The 23,217-nt window shown below is 44.5% G+C and overlaps 1 protein-coding gene across 6 annotated transcripts in view; it reads right to left on the reverse strand.

Annotated features, from left to right (window-relative positions):
- Nucleotides 1–22,992, reverse strand: part of cep162 (centrosomal protein 162) — a 198,244-nt gene extending 175,252 nt beyond the window's left edge. For 3 of the 6 annotated variants that reach the window (XR_005460926.1, XM_038799288.1, XM_038799283.1), the window contains exons 1-6: nucleotides 22,852–22,992; nucleotides 15,819–15,913; nucleotides 6,411–6,549; nucleotides 5,258–5,380; nucleotides 2,803–2,949; nucleotides 2,075–2,261 (exon numbers count right to left, since the gene is read on the reverse strand). Coding sequence is in view for 5 of the 6 variants with exons in the window: in XM_038799288.1 (XP_038655216.1) it covers nucleotides 2,075–2,261; nucleotides 2,803–2,949; nucleotides 5,258–5,380; nucleotides 6,411–6,549; nucleotides 15,819–15,878 (656 nt within the window). In the remaining variant the exon portion in view is untranslated. Of the gene's footprint in view, nucleotides 1–2,074; nucleotides 2,262–2,802; nucleotides 2,950–5,257; nucleotides 5,381–6,410; nucleotides 6,550–15,818; nucleotides 15,914–22,381; nucleotides 22,401–22,489; nucleotides 22,694–22,851 lie in introns of those variants that run through there. The other 3 variants (XM_038799284.1, XM_038799285.1, XM_038799286.1) reach the window with 3 other exon arrangements.
- Nucleotides 22,993–23,217: the final 225 nt, after the last annotated feature.

The raw sequence follows: 23,217 nt of genomic DNA on the forward strand, positions 1-23,217 counted from the left end.
AGGACGGTTCAGGTTCCAGTTTGTGGACTGGTTCCGGAGGTTGTAAAAGGCACCGGTAGCAAGCGTACGGACGAGCTCGGGGTACACCTTGGGACAAGGCAGGGGTGCCCACTCTCCCCGTTGCTTTTTGTCTTGGCAATTGAGCCACTGGCAATGGTGCTTAGAGCGCTGAGGAGTTGGAGAGCGATTGTGCGGGTGTGAGGGGTCGAGCACAGAGTCTCACTGTATGAGACGACCTGTTGCTTTTCGAACCCACTGGGGAATCAGGGGTATCCTGAAGGAGTTTGGCTGGTTTTCCAGATACAAGCTAAATGTGGGAAAGAGTCAGGTGTTCCCGATCAAAACCAGGGGGCAGGAGAGGAAGTTGGTAGAGTTGCTGTTCAAGGTGGTGGGGGGTGCTTCAGGTACTTGGGCATCCAAGTGGCGTGGGGATGGACACAGTTGTATAGCTGGATCTGGCTTGGCTGGTGGAACAGATGAAGGGGAATTTAAGAGGTGGAATGTGCTGCCACTGTCACTGGGGGAGGGGGGGGGGGAGAGAAAGAGATTTCAGGGGTGGCGACAGGCAGGGATCGTGTGATTTGGGGACCCGTTTGTGGGGGCAGCTTTGCGAGATTAGAGGACCTGAAGAAGGAATATGAGCTGCCCAGAGGTAACAGGTTTAGATACTTACAGGTTCGCGACTTTGTGAGGAAGCAGATGTCGTCCTTTTCCGGTTTGCCGCCCTTGGGATTACAGGATACGGGGCTATTGGGGGAAGGAGCAGGTGACGGTAAGGTGACTGAGAATTATAAGGAGCTAAAGGACTGGGAGGAAGCCCCAATAGGGGAAGTAGAACGTAAATGGGAGGAACGGGAGTGGGGGGGGGGGGGGGGGTCGTCGGGATGTGGGACGAAGCCCTGAGGAGGGTGAATGCATACTTGCTGTGTACGACGCTCAGCCTCTTCCACTTTAAGGTAGTTCATAGGGCGCACATGACTGTGGTTAGGATGAGTAGGTTTTTCGAGGGGGTAGAGGATAGGTGTAGGCGGTGCGGGGGGAGGTCCGTGAACCAAGTTCACATGTTCTGGACATATCCAGAACTCAAGGGTTCTGGCAGGGGTTCGTGGGCGTAATGTCTGAAGTGCTGAGGGTGAAGTTGGTCTAGAGTCCAGATGTGGCGATATTTTGGGGGGGGGGGGGGGGGGGGGTGGGGGAGTGAGTTTAAAATGGGGAAGGCAGAAGTGAAGGAAGGGAATGGCAGGGCGATTGGGGTGTTGGTTAGCTTGTTATTTATTATGATGTTCCTGTTTGTCCTTGTTCTTGTTTGTATTTGCTGTTTATACAAATGCCTTAATAAAAATATTATTTAAAAAATAAGTATTTAATTATTTTTGTTAAACTAAAGCATAGTGAGAGAGTCCTGACGTTCATGCAATGACTCATCGTTTGCATCTCAACATGCCCAGGATACAATCAGACATAGATACAAACAGAACACAAAGACCAGATTAAAAACATTCTCAGTTCCTGTATTAGTAGTCAATCTTTTGCAAGAAACTTACTTCAGTGCAACAGAATTCTTGAAACTGAAGTTAGTATTCAGAGAAATTTAAAAAAGTTATTTTACAATTCAGAACATGAATCCTCCCCCCACCACCCTCATCCCTCCAGCAGTGCATTTCAGAAATTTAGACTGCCCACATTATCAGAACATAACAGCTGAGACATTGTGATCAGTAGCTGCCTGAATTATTGAAATGTGCTGCCACCAGGTGAAGTGATCTCTGAATTTCTCTCACGTTATACTAATAAAACTCTGCAATTGGATTTAGCTTACAATCAGGTAATTGTAGTCTTACAGGGGGAAAAGAAAGAGCCTGGGCTGATAATGCCGTGCAACAAGGGAAAGCATTTTTAAACAGTAAAATCTGCCAAATCTGATACATGTCACATCTGCAAACATATCTTTTGTATGGGATAAATTCAGACTCCGGCGATCTCCTTTCAAATAAAGAAAGAACACTTCTGGGGTTAACACACCAAAGACTAAATTTTAGAAGAATTATTGCAATTCTCCTAGATAATTAGTTACCGATTCAAAGTAGTCAGAGGTGTCGAATCTGTGGATTCAAGTTCTTTGTTTAACCTAGAATAGTCAATAGTGGAGGACGCTCCCTTCTCAAGGTTAGCAAAGAACTTTTCTTTCTCCTCTTCTTCTTCAAGCGTATCCAGTCCAACTCCTGGAGTACTTTGCCGAGGTCCTGATGCCATGACAGAGTCTAAAAATGAATAAAAGCACTCCTGTTAGCTTTGAAGAATACTTTATAATGTGGATTATACTGAACATTTATTCCACTTGCAAATCACAGATAATAGAATGCAAACTAATTAAAAATCGTAATTAGTTCAGCAAAGGACAACACTTAATTTAATTGCCGCTTCTTTTATCATGACAGGGCCGAAATTGCTTCACAGCAGACAAAATAGCAGTATAATATACATATAATGCTTATAACTTTCATTTGAAATTGACAAATCTAAGCTTTTAAAACAGTAATTCAGAAGTTTATTAAATTGAAAATAAACCTTCTCTCACCATTGAAGGTAATGGAGCACCATTCTTCAATGCTTTTTCCTTTGGAGTTTAATGTAGGTATATTGAGTTCCCATTCATTTAACTGAGGCAATTAATCAGATCCATTTCATTACAATATGTAAGTATTAAGCGATATACCAGGACTGCAGAATTAATTTAACAGGGTGTCTCCTATTTTTCTCCCATTTCAATTCTTTATAAAAAATTAATGAACTATTTCATACCATTTGGTTCCAAACTGTCTCGGCTGATAGATTCTGACATCCTCTCGCTTCCCTGAATCATCTTCTCTTCCTTTTCTTCTTCAATCTCTGCAATGGACTGCGAGAACCTCTGAGATTTGAGAAAACTCCTATTGGTTCCAAGCACGCCTGGCATTTTATCAAAAAAAAGTAAGAACAAATTAGGTTCAGTGTTAATTGGGCATATTTCTTCAGTATATGAACGTTTCAGACATTACCTATGATGTGGAGATGCCAGCATTAGACTGGGGTGGGCACAGTAAGAAGTCTTACAACACCAGGTTAAAGTCCAACAAGTTTGTTTGGAATCACTAGCTTTCGGAGCACTGCTCCTTCCTCAGGTGAGTGAACACTCACCAGATGAAGGAGCTGCACTCTGAAAGCTAGTTGTCCAAATAAACCTGCTGGACTTTAACCTGGTGTGGCAAGACATTACCTAAGTCATAGAGCAATTTTTTTAAAGAGACTAGAACCTGTGGAGAAGCAAAATGGTTAGCATGTCACATACAAAAATCACTTAATTTCAGTCCACAGAATCAAACATAAAATCCCTACAGTGCAGAAGGAGGCCATTCGGCCCATCAAGTCTGCACCAACCCTCCCGAAGAATCACCCTACTTGTTACCAAAAGCATTCAGATAGGCTAACAAAACAAGTATATCGCTAGCGATTACATCAAGGGCGTTCGAATATGAAAGTGAGAAATAATACTTCTGATATCCAGAGCCCTCAGAAGACTCCATCTATAATACTGCATTAAGTGTTTAATAGCTAAGGAAAGAAAATTGCACTTAATGGGGGTGACAACACAGATTCACTAGACTAGAGTGATAATGGAACAGGGATAAATTGGAAGCACTGACTGCATAAACCTGGCTTGTTTCCCTTGAGTTTAGATGGCTGAGGAGTGCGCTAATTGAGGTTTGTTCCACATTTACTCCAAATCCCTTGGTAATCAACTACAAAGAGATATAGATAGATTAAGGGAGTAGGCAAATAATTGGCAGATGGAGTATGATGTGGTAAAATGTGAACAAAATTTCAAAGAATAGAAAACCACTTTATTATTTAAGTGGAGAATGACTGTAAAACTCCAGAGGCATATAAACTTAGATGTCACCACAGTGCCAGAGGACCACAGACAACTCTCTCTCCCCTTTAAGAGCTGCTGGTGATTTAACCTGACGGTAACTACACCTCAGGTGAGGGGCAAGGTTGAGAAAGTGGGGTCTTCATGAATAACCTCAGCCGGCACAGAAACTGAACCCACGCTGTTAGCGTTGTCCTGCATCATGATCCAACCATCCAGCCAACTGAGCTAACCAATCCCCGGTGAGGCATCTGGTACATGAATCACAAATGTTAGTATTCAGGTATAGCAAGTGATAAGGAAGACAAATGACAAATGTCATTTATTGCAAGGGGAATGGAATATTAAAGTCAGAATGCTTTGCCACAATTGTATAGGACATTAATGAGACTGCCTCTGGGATATTGTATACAGTTCTGATCTCCTTACATGGGGAAGGATACAAATGCATTAGTTCAGTTGACTGATACTTGGAATGGGAGTTAATTTTACAAAACAAGATTTGGCAGTCTGAGCCTGCAGCCACTGGAGTTTAGAAGATTGAGAGCTGATCTAATTGAAGCATGTAAGGTCCTGAGGGGACTTGACGGGGTAGGTGCTGAAAGATTGCTCAGCCGTTGTGGGAGAGGCTGGAACTAGGGAACAAGTTTAAAAATAAGGATAGAAATGAGGTAAAGATTTTCTTCCCAGCGGGTCGCTGGTCTGTGACATTCTTCCCAAGTGAGGAGTGCAGGGAGGGTCATTGAATATTTTTAAGGCTGAGTTGGAGGCCACAATCCGACAAGCCATGATCTTAAGAAACGGTGGAGCATGCTTGATCGGCCAAGTGGCTTCTCCTGCTCGAAATTTTATCGTTTGCAACTATTGAAAACAAAACTAAAATGGATGCTGGAATCCAAAATAAAAGCAGAAATTTGGATTTTCACTACACATGATTAGCCAGAGTCAGGAATTTTCCTGGCTCACTTCATCCGTTTTGGCAGAAAGGAACCCGAATAGGCACTCTTCACTTTGAGGTGCGCGCATAGTAGGCTTGGGTCCTCGGGCCCTGGAATTGGAGCAGCAGTGCGGGGGTCCAAGTGGTTTTCTCCATATCTGAAAACATTAATGCATGAATTTTACTGTCCATTAGTAATTCATTGCCTGCTAAGAGCTTTGGGACAACCGGAGGAGGTGAATGGTGCGACATAAATGCAAGACACATCTTTCTTGCTATCTCAAAAATCTTAAATTTCTATACATTGTAGGCTTTTATGTTTCTGGACAAGTATAGTTTAGTCACTGTGATGAGAACTTATACTTTACAGTATACTCTCAGGTTATGAAGAACAAATACACTCCTGAAACCTGGACTTTGAGACAGTGCATTTCCAAAACTCTCTTCGACAATTTCTTTCTTTGTTGTTTCAATGCCAGCACCAACTACTGCTGGCTGTCTTTTCAGTTTGGAAAACCTCCTCAGTGGGGTATCTTGGATGGAGATGGTAAGAAGCGTGCCAGGAAGTACAGGTGTTACAAAAGAAAACAGAGAACAGTAAATTAAATATAAGCAACAGGAAAACAGAAAGAACAAACTTTGACAGTTTCAGTTTAAATGAAATAGGAAAATATACTTTTCAGAATATTACAGAATTCTTATAGAATTGGCAGGCAGAGTGCGGGGCACAACCTGGCATAAGACTCTTTTTCTTCTCTCTGGAACATTTTCCCAGCTGAGGTAAAATAAAGATAGTAGCAAAGGAAAATAGTGTTCTCAGGGAATCTTGTGGTACCTTGTGTGCCCTCTTTTCTATACAAGTGTCTAGCAGGAGGTAAAAAATGGCACACAGCCAGAGATAAGCTTAAAGATGACCTTAGCAAATTGGACTTGGAAAATATGACACCTTGGGTACCCGTGGATATGGCCAATAACCAAAAGACTCAAACAAGTGATTGACATATGGTAAAGAAGCAGCCTTAGAATTAAGATAAATCAATGGATGTTCACAGGTGTTGGCTCCAGCCTTCTTCAGCTGAAGCAAGACTGGGGGGAGAGCTTCCTAGCACCTCAGTTAGTTTGAGATCAAAAATGAAAGAGAACAGAACAGACAAGAATCGACCGCCCCCAGCTGCAGAAACTGGCTTAATCCATCTGTTCGCCCTCCGAGACCAGTGAGTCATCCTATTCAACCGGGGTCATGTCTTTTCCTGTCTGTTTTAGCTTTTACATTATACTTTAACTGTTTTTCTTAATGAATTACTTAAGACTTAAGCATTATCACTTTTAAACCACCTAAGACCTCAAACCTCATTTTGGAAAATCTGTGACTCCTGAGCCTAAAGCTTACAGAGTGAACCATGAAGTAAGAAACTTAAAGTAAAATGTGGAACATATATAGAATGATGCATTTTTTGGTGCTAAAATAAAACACTTAAAGAGTCTTCCACATTACAATTCTGTGGCCAGCACCATGAAACAGATGCCATGCTTTGGCTGTACAAAAACAAAACAGCTACTTACGTTCTTCATCAGAATCATCGTCATTAATCCACCATGGCTTAGCATCTCTTTTGATTTCCTTCTGAGGATGCTGTCCCAGTGAAGTTGGGCCACCAGATTTTGGGGAATTTACCAAATCGACAGATTCATCTGAAACAGACTGGAATATGCGCACAAAATGATCAGAACAAAAAACAGTGTGGGGTCAGAGAAGGTTGAATGAAAAATTGTTATATTTAACACTAGAAGGTGGAATAATGCTATGCGTTCTACAGGCAACTATAAACTTACTGAGATAATATTTTTCACTCGAAGACCACAATTTGGACAGGCAATACTTTTTAAATATACGATCCAGTTTCAACTGAAGCACAAACATCAACCAAAAATCAAATAATGACAATAAATTATTGGAATTAAACTTCTGGAATTTCCTCCGACACCAACTTCTGAAAGGAATTCAAAATTTGAGAGAAAAATTCTTGCAACTTGTTTAAAATTAAATCCAAAATGTGATTACACTTGTAGCAAGGCAAAACAATGCTGCAGGATAAATTCCAGCCCCGTCTGCTTCAGTAGTGGTGAACGGTGAGATAAAACAAGGGATTCTATATACAGGTGACACCTAAATAGGAAATACAATTTATTTTCAAGATCAAAGAAAACTGTAAAATGATATTGATAATATAGGGGGGGAAAGTGCTGCCTCGTGGCATCAAAGCGCTACCAATTGGATTAAAAATTGGCTTTGTTGTTGGAGACAGAGGGTGATGACGGTCGGCTGCTTTAGTGACCGGAAGCCAGTGTACATCGGAATCTGTGCAGGGTAGCCTACTATTCGTCATTTATATAAATGATATAGATGACTATGTGGGGGTAGGATCAGTAGATTTGCGGATGACACAACGATTGTCCAGGTGGTTAAGGGAAAGGTTTAGTGCCTTGGGTTATAGGAAAATATAGACGGGATGGTCAAATGGGCAGATAAGGGGCAGATGGAATTTAACCCTGAAAAGTATGAGGTAATACACTTTGGAAGGTGAAATTTGACACGGTTGTATTCAATAGACGCCATGATCTGGGAAGTTCCGAAGAACAAAGGGACCTTGGCGTGTTTGTCCATAGATCAATGAAGGCGGGAGGGTAGGTTAATAGGGTTGTGAAAAAGAAATATAGGACACTTGCCTTTATCAATCGAGGCACAGAATACAAAAGGTCATGCTGGAGTTGTATAGAACTTTGGTGAAGCCACAGCTGGAGTATCGTGTGCAATTCTAGTCGCCACATTATAAGGAGGATGTGATTGCACTGGAGAGGATGCAGAGGAGAATCACCAGCCTGTTGCCTGGGTGGAACATTTAAGTTGTGAAGACAATTTGGATAGGCTTGGGTTGTTTTCATTGGAGCAGGGATGACTGAAGGACGACCCGATTGAGGTGTACAAGATTATGAGGGGCATGGACAGGGTGGATACGGAGCAGCTGTTCCCCTTAGTTGAAGGGTCAGTCACAAGGGGACACAAGTTCAAGGTGAGAGGTGAAAGGTTTGGGGGGGATGTGAGAAAAAGCTTTTTTTACCCAGAGGGTGGTGACTGTCTGGAATGCACTGCCTGTAGGATGGCAGAAGCAGGTTGCCTCACATCCGTTAAAAAGTACTTGGGTGAGCACCTGGCACGTCATAACATTCAAGGCTATGGGCCAAGTGCTGGCAAATGGGATTAGGTAGACCAGTCAGGTGTTTTTCATGGGTCGGTGTAGATTCGATGGCTGAAGAACGTCTGCTGCACTGTATTTTCTGTGATTCTGTGAAACGGCGCTTACTTAACAATAACCTACTCACTGATACTTTGTTTAAGTTCTGCCATGGTCACTCAACCCCTGACCTCATTACAGCCTTGGTTCAAACATGGACAAATGTTTGCGTGGGTTGTGCCCCCACAACCCAAAGATGTGTAAGGTAGGTGGATTGAGCACGCTAAATTGCCCCTTAATTGGAAAACAATTAATTGGGTACACTAAATTTATGGGGGGGAAAACATGGACAAAAGAGCTGAACTCCAGAGGTGAGGTGAGAGTGACTGCCATTGATATTGTGTATGGTATCAAGGAGCCTTAGCAAAACTGGAGTCAATAGAAATCGGGGGAAAAATCCCCACTGATTGGAATCACACCTATCACAAAGGAAGATGGCTGTGGTTGTTGGAGGCGAGTCATCTCAGTCCTGGAACAGCACTGCAGGAGTTCCTCAGGGTCCTAGGCCCAACCATCTTCAACATGCTTCATCAATTACCTTCCTTGCAATACAAGGTCAAACGTGGGGATGTTTGCTGCTGACTGCACAATGTTCAACACCATTCATGACTTCTTTGACACATAAGCAGTCTAAGTGCAAATGCAACAAGACCTGGACAATATCGAGGCTTGGGCTGACAAGTGGCAAAAAACATTCATGCCACTCAAGTGCCAGGAAATGACCATCTCCAAAAAGAATCGAACCATCATCCCTTTATATTCAATCGCATTACCATCACTGAATCTCCCACAATCACATTCTGGGGTTATCATTGATCAAAAACTGAACTGGACTAGCCATATAAATAGTGTGGCTATCAGAACAGGTCAGAGGCTAGGAATCCTGTGGCGAGTAACTCACCTCCTGACTTCCGAAAGCCTGTCCACCACCTACAAAGCACAAGTCAGGAGTGTGATGGAATACTTCTCACTTGCCTGGATGAGTGCAGCTCCAACAACACATTTTTTAAATATAAATTTAGAGTATCCAATTCATTTTTTCCAAATAAGGGACAATTTAGCGTGGCCAATCCATCTACCCAGCACATCTTTTGGGTTGTGGGGGCGAAACCCACACAAACATAGGGAGAATGTGCAAACTCCACACGGACAGAGACCCAGAGCCAGGATCAAACCTGGGACCTCGGCACCATGAGGCAACTGTGCTAACCACTTGCACCACCGTGCTGCCCTAGCTCCAACAACACTTCAGAGGCTCGACACAATCCAGGACAAAGCAGCCCACTTGTTTGGCACCCCTGCCACAAAAATTTACTCGCTCCACCACCGACGCACAGAGGCAGCAGTGTGTACCATCTAGAAGATGCACTCTAGTAACTCACCAGGGTTCCTTAGACAGCACCTTCCAAACCAATTACCACTACCATCTGGAAGGACAAGAGCAGCAGATATCTGGGAACACCACCACCTGATGTTCTCCTCCAAGAAGTCCATCCTGACTTGGAAATACATCGCCGCTTCTTTTCCCTCTTGCTGGGTCAATGTCCTGGAACTCCCTCCCTAATAGCACAATGGGTGTACCTACAGCACATGGGCTGCAGCAGTTCACAATGGCAACTGACCACCACCTTCTCAAGGGCAATTATGGGATGAGGGTCTAAAAAGTTATTTTAGGGAGTTAGGTTGGAAGCTAAAGAGCAGGACAAGCAGAGTAGTGATTTCAAAATTGCTACCGGTGCCAGTGAGGCAAGGAACAGAGAGCAAGTGCAGCTAAACACGTGGCTACAGGGCTGGTGCAGGAGGGAAGGCTTCAGATATGTGGATCATTGGGATATCTTCTGGGGAAGGTGGGACCTGTACATGAAGGATGGACTGCACCCAAACTGGAGGGGCACCAATATCCTGGGTGGGAGGTTTGCTGGAGCTCTTCAGGAGGGTTTAAACTAGTTTGGCAGGGGGATGGGAACCAGAGCTATAGATCAGAGGATAGGGTAGCTGTTGAACAGACAGAAATAGTATGCAGCAAGTCTGTGAGGAAGGATAGACAGTTGATAGGGCAAAGTTGCACTCAGTGGAATGGGTTAAAGTGTGTCTGTTTCAATGCAAGAAGTGCCAGGAATAAGGGAGATGAACTTAGAGCATGGATCAGTACTTGGAACTACGATGTTGTGGCCATTACGGAGACATGGATTTCACAGGGGCAGGAATGGTTGATAGATGTTCCGGGGTTTAGATGTTTTATGAAGAATAGGGAGGGAGGTAAAAGAGGAGAGGGAGTGGCACTGTCAATTAGGGGGTGCACCACAGCTGCAGGAAAGAAGGTAGTTGAGGAGGGTTTGTTGTATGAGTCAGTATGGATGGAAGTCAGAAACAAGAAAGGAGCAGTCACTTTATTGGGGGTTTTCTATAGACCCCTCCAATAGCAGCAGAGAGATATAGAGGAACAGATTGGGCGGCAGATCTTGGAAAAGTGCAGAAGTAAGAGTTGTTGTCATGGGTGACTTCAACTTCCCTTATATTGACTGGAACCTCCTTAGTGCAAATGGTTTGGATGGAGCCGATTTTGTTAGATGTGTACAGGAAGGATTCCTGACTCAATATGTAGATAGGCCGACTAAGGGGGAGGCCATATTGGACTTGGTGCTCGGCAACGAACCAGGCCAAGTGTCAGATGTCTCGTGGGAGAGCATTTCGGTGACAGTGACCACAACTCCTTAACCTTTACCATAGGGAGGCCCTTAATGAATTCTTTGCTTCAATATTCACTGGAGAGAGGGACCGTGTTGCGCATGAGAACAGTGTGAACCAGGTTAATAGCCTCGAACAGGTTGATATTAAGGAGGATGTGCTGGAAATTTTGAAAAACATCAGGATAGATAACTCCCGTGGGCCTGACGGGATATACCCAAGGTTACTACAGGAAGTGAGGGAGGAGATTGCTACGCCATTGGCGATGATCTTTGCGTCCTCACTCTCCACTGGAGCAGTGCCGGATGATTGGAGGGAGGGGAATGTTGTTCCCCTGTTCAAGAAAGGGAATAGGGACATCCCTGGGAATTACAGACCAGTCAGTCTTACGTTTGTGGTGAGCAAAATATTGGAAAGGATTCTGAGAGATAGGATTTATGATTATTTAGAAAAACATACTTTGATTAAAGATAGTCAGCATGGCTTTGTGAGGGGCAGGTCATGCCTCACAAGCCTCACTGAATTCTTTGAGGATGTGGCGAGACACATTGATGAAGGTCGGGCAGTGGATGTGGTGCATATGGATTTCGCCAAGTCATTTGATAAGGTTCCCCATGGTAGGCTAATTCAGAAAGTTAGGGGGCATGGCATACAGGGAAATTTGGCTGTCTGGATACAGAATTGGATGGCGAAAGAAGACAGCGAGGGGTAGTGGATGGAAAGTATTCCGCCTGGAGGTCGGTGACCAGTAGTGTCCCGCAAGGATCTGTTCTGGGACCTCTGCTCTTTGTGGTTTTTATAAATGAATTGGATGAAGAAGTAGAAGGGTGGGTTAGTAAGTTTGCCAATGACACGAAGTTTGGGGGAGTTGTAGATAGTGTTGAGGGTTGTTGCAGGTTACAGCAGGACATTGACAGGATGCAGAGCTGGGCTGAGAAGTGGCAGATGGAGTTCAACCTTGATAAATGTGGTGATTCATTTTGGAAGGTCAAATTTGAATGCTGAATACAGGGTTAAAGGTAGGATTCTTGGAAGTGTGGAGGAACAGAGGGATTTTGGGGCCCACATACATAGTTCCCTCAAAGTTGCCACCCAGGTTGATAGGGTTGTTAAGAAGGCATATGGTGTGTTGGCTTTCATTAACAGGGGGATTGAGTTTAAGAGCCACGAGGTTTTGCTGCAGCTTTATAAAACTCTAATTAGACCACACTTGGAATATTGTGTTCAGTTCTGGTCGCCCCATTATAGGAAGGATGTGGATGCTTTGGAGATGGTACAGAGATTTACCAGGATGCTGCCTGGACTGGAGGGCATGTCTTATGAAGAAAGGTTGAGGGAGCTAGGGCTTTTCTCACTGGAGCAAAGAAGGCAGAGAGGTGACTTGATAGAGGTGTACAAGGTGATGAGAGGCATGGATAGAGTAGGTAGCCAGAGACTTTTCCCCAGGGCAGAAATGGCTGTCACGAGGGGACATAATTTTAAGGTGATTGGAGGAAGGTATAGGGGAGATGTCAGAGGTTGGTTCTTTACACAGAGGGTGGTGAGTGTGTGGAATGCACTGCCAGCAGTGGTGGTGGAGTCAGAGTCATTGGGACATTTAAGCGACTCTTAGACAAGTACATGGACAGCAGTAAATTGAAGGAGTGTAGGTTAGGTTGATCTTAGATTAGGATAAATGGTCGGCACAACATCGTGGGTTGAAGGGCCTATACTGTGCTATACTGTTTTATGTTCTATGTTCTAAATGCCGGCCTAGCCTGCGAAGCCCACATCCCGTAAAAATGATTTGTTTTTAATTTGCAGTACCAATAAATATTAGCTGATGCAATTTGATTTATAAAAATCACCAACATTGATACTCTGAATAGAAATAAACTGAGTGCCATGGAATAGAAGAGGGATTTAGGGATGCAGGTTCACAGAATATTATATACAGCATCCAAGATTAATAATTAAGAGCATAGAATATTAAAGCCAAGAGTCAGTGAGGAATGTTTTGTAAAAACTGAAGACCTCGGTAAGAGTACCATTTACAGTTCTGGTCTCCAAACAGTAGAATGAATATTGAAGTTTCAGAGCAGGTACATCACAGATTCACTAGGGTGCTGCCCGATAAGAGGAAAGAAGACAAACTAAAACACACTGTTTCAACTGGCTGAGAATCTAGAGCAGTGGCCTTGGGTTGAAAATTAAACACAAGGGCCCATAACTGGACTTTGTAATGATGATGAAACTGTCAGCGCTCCTGGTCAGTCTGCAACTTCCGGCATATATATCTGCATAGTTAAATGAGAATTCCAGAAGTTGCTGTTCGTAATATCCCAATCCTCCAGATGTTGTGAAGTTCATATAGACAGCAAATTCTTTTTGAAATCACTAAATTGACATAAACCTCCTATTTTATGCTGTACTACCATTGTTTGACAAGTCCTGGAAAAGTTACACCTTGTTAGTGAAGTGTTAACTATATTTTTAATAGTCAAGACCAAAGCTACTGCTGACCAGCTTTTCTGGCCCTGGAAATATATTTTTTGTGTAATATCATATTTGTCTTCGGTAATCTTTCTCTTTTTACACACTTCTGGAAGTTTGTACATTCCACTTTTATCTTACCTGCAAGTTTACTCTTGTACATATTTTTCCCCTCTTGATCAATCTCTTGGTCCTCTTTTGCTGAACTCTGAACTGTTCTCATTCTCAGGCTTGTTGCTTTTTGTAGCAACTGTGTGAGACTGCTCCTTGGATTTAATACTATCCTTAGTGTATTTTTTCAGCCTGGTTGGTCTGTCATGAGTATCTTATCCTGCTTGATGATATCATTGTTGTTCAATGGCTGGAGAGCCCCTTAATTTGGTGCCAGATTCAAATTAACTTTGTAAAGGTGAGATCACTGGATCTTCGTTGCCTGCCTTTCTTTGAGTTAGTGACAAGTCATCACTTAGATCACTGGCCACAAAATCCAGGCCAACATTTAGAACAGAGAGCATGAGAAACCTCTGCACAGAATGTTGTGCTCAGGTCCTCTGCAAAGTCACTTCCTGTTTTACTGAATAAGAGAGGAAGCTATGTCAACATTCAGGATTAGAATGCATAGCTGGATAAAGGGATATGGGTAGGGTGTGGAGAAATTAGGACTTGTGGTCAGCACCAATGCAGATTTCCTGGACCTGAAAAGAGCTGATGTGTACTGTATCCTTCATACATACTTATGCCAGTTTTCTAACTCAGTGCTCCATTATAGTGTTATTCCTCTAAATGCTCCTCTCTCTCCGGTTACCATGCCTCAAGAGGGTAATGGCAATCATTGATTTCCAAGTGTTGGTCCACGGTAATGATTGGCAAGTACTGCAGTGATTTGCCGTTGCCTTCTGCAGGTTCTGACGGAACAGGAGACTCTTCCACTCTTATCGCCTACTATACGTATATTAGAAGGATTTCCAGACTGATAATCAACCTTTTTGGTCACTTTATGAATGCACCTTTCATGGCCATCAAATCCCAAAGTGGGACTCAAACCCAGGGGTCTGGCTCAAAGGTAGGGATGCTACCCACTGTGCCACAAGACCAACATAAGTTTCATGAAATACGTTTTAATTCCATGAGCCACTGTGTTCTCTGCAGGTATTTTAAACTTTACATTAGAGACTGTTTTCCCCTCCATTACAATAATGTCTGCACTTCAAAATTCTCTGAATCATTTCGGACATTCGGAGGTTCTTTCTTTCCTTGTCATCTTTTCAAATAATAAACTTCACTAAGTATATTTATTTTACATTCTCAATGTTGTTTACATGAGGAACAATGTGTAGAAGTTGAAGTTCACACCAATTCATTGATATTGTATTGATTACAGATGCAAGGTCTGCAACAGCACAACTGTGGAGGAGCAGGTATCACTGACAGTAACTTCAAAATTTCATTAAAGTTGAGCTTCACCATTATTGCTGACAGTTTTGCCATAATTTCAACTGCAAATTTCAAGCAGGTACGTTTTAATCCAGGTTCAGTGGAGCACATCATACTATATCAGTGTGACATTTACATTTATGCCATTGGTTATTCCTATGCCAAGATAACTTAAGTTCAGAGTAAATTGGGGCTGCGAATTCAACTGGGATGAAACTGCACGCATACACTTCAGTTTCGGTTATGACCTTTTCACTGAGGACACAGAGAGACAAGGCTTGTTGTCAGGTCACCCATGGTTTCAAACCAGGTCTCAATGTAAATTAAAGAACATAGTACTGCACCCCTCAAGTGGTTCAGTTGGTAGCAGTCTTGCCTCTGAGCCGGAAGGCCCTGGTTTCAAGTTTCACTCCAATGCTTGTTGGCCCCTGAAGATGCATTCATATGGCTCAAAGTATAATATACACATCAGTATATGATGGTGCAGAGACACACACTGACTGACACACTGCAAGACAAATCAAAACACACAACACAGCAGCCAATCACCAGTTAGGGCACGGTCACTATAAAACCAGAGGGCACTAGATTTCCCGCTCATTCGGGATGCAGCCCTGAGACAGACAGAGCCCGCAGTCAGTAGCACAAACATCCACCATGTGCTCGCAGTATAGGCTGGTCAGGTTAGGCATAGGTCTTCAATCAATCTAACATAGTGTCGACCCACAGTGCAAATATGTTTAACAGCTCTTAGTTAAATAAAATAGAGTTGTACTATTACAAGTGTTGGTAGCCTCTCTATTTTACTGCTAAGGTAAACGCAGTCTCCACAGATCCAGAGTACCCAACACATCACCTTCCAGAATTCCACACCGTTCTCCAAGGGAGAAAAAGTGTGAGATATGCAAAACATTAAAAAAAAACAAGCTGCTTTATAACTGATCAGATGAAAGTTCCTAATTACAGTTGTGCAATTTACAGCTACTATTAAAATCGTGAACATTGAGATCAGCGCAAAAAAATACATGTTGACTCAAATACTTTTGATGGAAATAGAATTTCACTAAAGCAAAAAGTAACATACCTCCTTCAAGAATTGTTCAAACTGTTCCTCTATCTCCTCCTTTGTGAGTTTCTGACTCATTTCAATTTGGTACACACCGATTCTTCAGAACAGAGCTGTAGAATACAAACACAGGATATGGTATCCATTCAAGATTCAGTACATTTTAACAAAGTCTTACGAAGACGCAGACTGCTTGATCTCAACATCTGCTCTGATCCTATCATCCTCGCCCAACCTAGGAGAGTTCATCTTAAACGTGTTGAATCTGGCACACAGCTCACTTAGCTGTCCATCATCAGATCTGGCTGGATCACATCAGGTACAGGCACGCTGTGTTCTCCTGTCAAAGCCACCCATATACCACCCATATACCAGAACATTGTCATCCTGGACAGCAAAATTCACCTCTCCCAACTACCTCCATATACACTTACCTGCCTCCAGAACCATCACCTCCATGAAAGAGGAACCTGTGAACCTGTTTCACCAAAACTGCCTCCATATTGTCCAAGAAACAGTTGTCCAATCACACAAAGACATCCCAAAGACTGACAGATCTTATCAAACAGCATGCCCCAGTTACTGTTCGCAATGGGCAAGGTACAGACCCTACACAACCAGCCTGTGCAATTGAAGCTCAAGACATAGGGCGGGTATTTAGTGGCCACAAATCGCATAATGGTCACTAAATCTTACAAGGCCAATCATTTGTTTTGCTGTTATTATGATCCATGGATATTTAATGGACATATACCTTTAAGTCAAGCAGAGGAAGTGAGGAACTCAAGGTTTCAAAAATAGTACACTGTACTGTGAAGGTTTACTTTTTGAACAGAAGAACTCAGACTTTCTGGCACCCGAGAGATTGGAGGGATTAGGTTCGATTGGTTGGCTGGTGGCCAATGGATTCGCCAAAGCCGTATTCTGCCCGGCAACGGACAATAATTGGGTTCAGCCAAGTGGGGGTTTTCAGAGAACCCAAAGAGACGCTCCCAGACACTGAGACAAGCTGTGAGTTGCTCTCTATCTTTCGCCAAAAGAGGTTTGCTGCTTGCTGATTTCAGAATCTGCAGAGAAGTCTTGAGATCCTGATGAATCTACAGTGAAAACCATTACAGACTGAAAGCAAGAACTCCCAACTGAAGGTCTAGACTAAAAAGAACGATTTGAAACAGAGACTTTTATCCTTCAGTGAAACGTTCTTCCCCCCCCCCCCCCCCCCCCCCCCCCGGTTAGGTGGATTAGCCACGCTAAATTGCCCTTAGGTTTGATGGGGTTACTGGGTTACGGGGATAGGGTGGAGGTGTGCGCTTTGGTAGGATGCTCTTTCCAAAAGCCGGTGCAGACTCGATGGGCCAAATGGCCTCCTTCTGCACTGTAAATTCCATGATCTATGAAATCCAATGATGGAAGGCAGGATAGACCCACTCTGTGTTTATCTGTCTCGTATGCGTGCAGAGGGTAGGACGAGTTAAATAAGGGGGGAGTCAAGAATTCTATAATAGTTAACCAGTTATATTTGCTGCCTATTTAATTGTAGTTATCGTTATTAATAAAAATTAATTTTTTTTTTTTTATAAATTTAGTGTACCCAATCATTTTTCCAATTAAGGGGCAATTTAGAGTGGCCAATCCACCTAGCTTGCACATTTTTGGGTTGTGGGGGCGAAACCCACGCAGACACGGGGAGAATGTGCAAACTCCACACAGACAGTGACCCAGAGCCGGGATCGAACCTGGGACCTCAGCGCCGTGAGGCCGCAGTGCTAACCCACTGCGCCACCGTGCTGCCCCTAATAAAAATTAATTGTTTAAATTTGACAAACCTGGGGCGAAATTCTCCCCTACCCGGTGGGGCGGGGGGTCCCGGCATAGCGGAGTGGCGCCAACCACTCCGGCGTCGGGCCTCCCCAAAGGTGCGGAATTCTCCGCACCTTTAGGGGCTAGGCCCACGCCGGAGTGGCTCCTGCTCTGCCGACTGGCGCCAACGGCCTTTGGCGCTATGCCGATCGGCGTCGGGGCTGGCCGAAAGGCCTTCGCCGGTCGGCGTGATTCCGCGCATGTGCCGGAGTGTCTGCGGCCACTGACGTCACCACCGGCGCATGCACGGTGGAGGGGGTCTCTTCCACCTCCGCCATGGTGGAGGCCGTGGAAGAAAAAGAGTGCCCCCACGGCACTGGCCCGCCCGCCAATCGGTGGGCCCCGATCGCGGGCCACGCCACCGTGGGAGCACCCCCGGGGTCCGATCGCCCCGCGTCCCCGCCAGGGTCCCGCTCACGCCGCCAATCCCGCCAGCACAGAGGTGATTTAAACCATGACGGCGGGAGAGGCATGACAGCGGCAGGACTTCGGACAATCGCGGGCCGGAGAATCGCCGCGGGGAGCTGCCGTTCGGCGCGGGGGCACGCCGATTGGCGGGCGCGATTCCAGCTCCCGCCGATTCCCGGGTGGCGGAGAATTCCGGCCACGGCGGGGGCGGAATTTACGCTGGCCCCGGGCGATTCCCCGACCCTGCGGGGGGTCGGAGAATTCCGCCCCTGGTAACTGTAGTTATTGGGCAGCCAAAGACCAAAGACTTTGGGCATTTTCTAAGAACTAATAGTTAATTTTAATTGTGTTGCAGCTCCGTGCCAATTGGGGCTGGAATTGACCACGCACTCGCCCAGGGTGTTGTAACAGCGGATAGGCAGGAGAAAGGAAGAAAAGTTGTCGGGCGCCAGTGGCTTTAGTTGGGGGGAGGGGAGGCACTTCACCCTGAAGGAAAAACTAATTGTGCCCAGTTAGAATCCTGAGTTTCATGCAGGTGAGATTAATTGTCCCTCAGGAGTTAACCCTTAGCACCATCAGCTCCCCAAAATAGTTCAAAGACAAGGCTGGGATTCAGCTTTAGGTGTCAGGGCTGTCTGCTTGGCAGCTCGGGAACTAGTGGCAGGGATCAAAGCTAAGCAAAGCATTAATGAATAATCATCCCGTAGTCAAAACGTTAGTCCTGTTCTCTTTCCACAGACGCTGTCAGACCTGCTGATATTGTCCAGCGTTTTCTGTTTTTTTCAGGTTTAACAAGATAGTTCACAGCCATGGTACTGAATTTTTGAGTCTATTTTCTCTCCAACACTTCCACCTCACTCACATCACCTGTTATAATCTATCTGGTGCAGAAACTCTTCCCCATGCATTTGTTAACCCAGATTTAACTATTTCAGTGCTCTCCAATTTGGACCTGGATCCTCCACCCTCCTGAAACTTCAGCTCATCCAAACCTCAGTTACCAATATCCTCACCACATACCAATTCCCAATTATCCATTACTTCCACTCCCTTTCCTGCTCCATATTCCCAGTCCTTGCTGAACTATACCGGATCCCAATCCTTCAATACCTCAAATTTAAAATTCCTCTATGGCTTCCCGTACTTCCCTATGGCCAACCTCGTCCAGCATTACAAATCTTTCCTGCCCATGATTTATGTTAATCCAAATGGCCTCTTATGCAAACCCATCTCCCTTTTCTTTTTTCAAAATACCCAATTCTTTTTTTTCCAAGGGGCAATTTAATGTGGCCACTCCAACTACCCTGTACATCTTTGGGTTGTGGGGGTGAGACCCACGCAGACATGGGGAGAATGTGCAAACTCCACACACAGTGACCCGGGGCCGTTTTCGAACGCAGATCCTCAGCAGCATGAGTGAGCAGTGCTAACCACTGGGCCAACATGCAGCCTCCATCTATCTTTTCTCACACTAAAAAGTAATCTCTGACCAGACTTTTGATCACCACCCTCATCTCTGTTTTTTTTTGTTTATTGTATGTTTTACCAGCATATGCCTGTGAATATAGACACAAAGGAACAGGGGCAACCCATTTTGTCATCCAAATATATTGTGACAGATCTGTACCTCAACACCATTTACCCATCTTTGCTCCATATACAGGATTTTTAAAATTACCATTACAACATTTATGGAATGGCAGCTGATAGCATGCACCAACAATTTGATAAATTATATAATTCCGTAAAAAAGTCAATTGCATAACCAAGTTTTGTTAATCTTTAGGCCATCTGCTGCAAAATCACAAATGCGGCAGTTCTCTCAAAGACAGAACTCCCAAGTATGTTGGCAATAATCAGAGGAAGCTTCAGTGGTTCAGGCACATCCACAGGAAGGAATACAATTGCATATCCAAGTACTTTCTGTCTGGTGAGGTAGCTGGAACCAGACAACAAGTGGGTGCTTGAAGGTATGCTTGCAAGTGTGATATGAAGGCCCTAAACACAATTATCACAGCCAAAACTCAATAACTGGCAAAAGAGGAAAATGGTGACACTGCTGTGGGCTGGTGTGCACCATCACGATGACCAATGGCTACAGTGGTTTGGCAACAGGGTGGAAAACAACAAAGAATGACATTTGGCAGCTTCATGTGCAGTGTTTGTGGGAAAAGCCTGCTTCTCAAAGAATGGCCTTCATAGCTGTCAGCAAAGGTGTGTCAAATGAAGATACTCCCCCTAAATGCATGCTCGCTCGTAGATGGAAGGATGCAAACAGACCATCGCCTGCATTCGCATCACTGCGCAACAAATCACTAAAAAAGCAGATAGCTGCAAGTTACCATTCGATCAAAATTAAACTGTACCTTAAAATATTTCCTGGTGCTCACTCAAGCTCAACAATACAATAGTCATCATAGTGCTCCATTTGATTCTAAGTTTACCTTACAGTCCAATGCCTGGTATTCATGGGTCCACAAAACTGCATCTACCAAACGTCACCCATACCCACCTCACTTTACATGCACTATTACCTCAATCGCTCCATCAAACTTCCAAACTGTATTTCTCATTATTATACTTTAGTTGGCTGAGTGAAAGGACACAGAAAGTACAGTAGTTGTAAACGCTGTTTTCAGACTGGAGGAAGGTATACCTTATTTTTATACGTTGGGGTTCCGCAAGCGTCGGGATTCAGACCACTGCTTTTCTTTGCCTCTATTAAATCACCTAGATTCGAGTGTGCAGAGCACAATTTCAAAATTTGCAGATAACACAAAACTTGAAAGTATTGTGAACTGTGATAATAGTGGTAACCTTCAAATGCACAGACATGACTGATGAAATTTAATGCAGAGACATTCAGTTGGGCAGAAGATGAGGAGAGCCAGTATAAACAAAAGGATAGATATAATTGGAGCATTGGGATCTGGGGAATATGCATAGTAATCATTTGAAGTGGCAGGGCAGCTTAAGAGAGCAGTTAATAAGGTATACAGGATCTCTGGCTTTATAAACAGAGGCAGAGTACAAAAGTAAGAAAGTCATGATGAACTAGTACAAAACAAACTGGTTTGGCTTGAACTGAAGTATTGTGCCCATATCTGGAAGGACGTGAAGGCATTCAAGATGGTACGGAAAAGAGTTACAAGAACGATTCCAGTAATGAGGAACTTCAGTTTTCCTTAAGAGAAGGCTTTCAAAAATTAGGAGAGATCTAGATAGGTGGAAACTGTTCCTGTTAATAAGTGAATCAAGAGCAATGGGACACTGAGTTATGATTGACAGAACAAGGTGACTTGAGGACAAACATTTTTACATAATAATAATAATCTTTATTGTCACAAGTAAACTCACAGTAATGAATTTGCTGTGAAAAGTCCAATTTGCCACATTCCGGCGCCTGTTTGGGTACACAGAGGGAGAATTCAGAATGACCAAATTACCTAACAGCACGTCTTTCGGGACTTGTGGGAGGAAACCGTGGACAGCACAGTAGCATAGTGGTTAGCACAATTGCTTCACAGCTCCAGGGTCCCAGGTTCGATTCCCGGCTTGGGTCGCTGTTCTGTGCGGAGTCTGCACGTTCTCCCCGTGTGTGCGTGGGTTTCCTCCGGGTGCTCCAGTTTCCTTCCAAAGATGTGCAGGTTAGGTGGATTGGCCATGCTAAATTGCCCTTAGTGACCAAAATTGCCGTTAGTGTTGGGTGGGGTTACTGGGTTATGGGGATAGGGTGGGGGCTTTGGAAGGGTGCTCTTTCCAAGAGCCGGTGCAGACTCGATGGACATAATGGCCTCCTTCTGCACTGTAAATTCTATGATACAATTCTATGAACCCGGAGCACCAGGAGGAAGTTTTTGGTGATTGATGGCAGATTCAGCTGAGGATTCAAGAAAATTTATTATATGAAGAGAAAAATTGCAGGACTACAGGGCATGTGGGACTAGGCGAGTTGCTCAGGTAGAGAGCCAGCACGACCACAATGGGCCAAACGGTTACAGCAGAGGAAATGAAAAAATGAAAATCGCTTATTGTCACGAGTAGGCTTCAATGAAGTTACTGTGAAAAGCCCCTAGTCGCCACATTCCGGCGCCTGTCCGGGGAGGCTGGTACGGGAATCGAACCGTGCTGCTGGCCTGCTTGGTCTGCTTTGAAAGCCAGCGATTTAGCGCAATGAGCTAAACCAGCCCCTATTCTATTCTATAATTCTATAGATCAACACCTTCCTCAGCCTCATCTCCTTCAGAGCCAATTCGTCTCCTAACACAATCCTGGTCAATTCCCAGAAGTCTTTTGTCCTTTATCGCACTCATTTCAGACTTCTCAACCTCACCCATTCCCACGTCCTTGCACAGGTTCTCTCCACTTCCATTAATGTAAATGCTTCTGAAACCTCCCACTTGGACAGGACCGTCAATCACCTCGCAAAAAAAATGTCCGTTCTGCTGGGCTCTGATCATCAACTGAGGACATTCTGTTATTAAATGGCACCAACTGCTCGTTCATGTTTTAGGGGAGGACTGCAAGGAATTCTTTGTTCAACTTCAATCTTGCTGCTCCAAGCAGCGGCCAGGTTGGCACTGACACTGGGCACCGCACAGAGGCTGCTCAGCCCTGCCCGCGCGCTCCCGCCGCCACCGTTTGATTGACAGGCGGATCCAGCCTCTCGGCGGCCAGGGCAGGCTCTTCAGGACCAGCAAATCTCGCCTTTGGCGGAACCCGGTTGTGAAAACAAAAAATGTTTTCAGTGTCGCTGAAGAGGAAAAGTGGATTATCTGTTTACCTTAATGCGCGGCCTGTCCGGTCCCAACGCCGAGGACGGCCGCTGGGGAACCGTTCGAGAGCGCGTTGCACGGCAACAGGACGCCGCGAGCAGTGAACCGTTGGCCCAGGCGACGGGAAGCGTCAGGGCGCCAAAATTCATTGGGCGGAAGCTGCTCGGCGATTCAATTCGAAACGGCAACGCTGGAACCTGGGATTTTGGGAAAAGTCACAGTGGCGTTTGTTCTGAACTGTGATATTGTGCACAAGCCCAACGGACACAAGAGGCCATTCAGACCATCCTGCCTGTGCCAACCTAAAAAGAAAGCCATTTCCAATAGTACACTTCAAACACACCTTGACTGGACCACAATTGGACTTCTGTCGT

The sequence above is a fragment of the Scyliorhinus canicula genome, chromosome 6, assembly GCF_902713615.1.
Source record: "Scyliorhinus canicula chromosome 6, sScyCan1.1, whole genome shotgun sequence".
NCBI classification, from domain to species: Eukaryota; Metazoa; Chordata; class Chondrichthyes; order Carcharhiniformes; family Scyliorhinidae; genus Scyliorhinus; species Scyliorhinus canicula.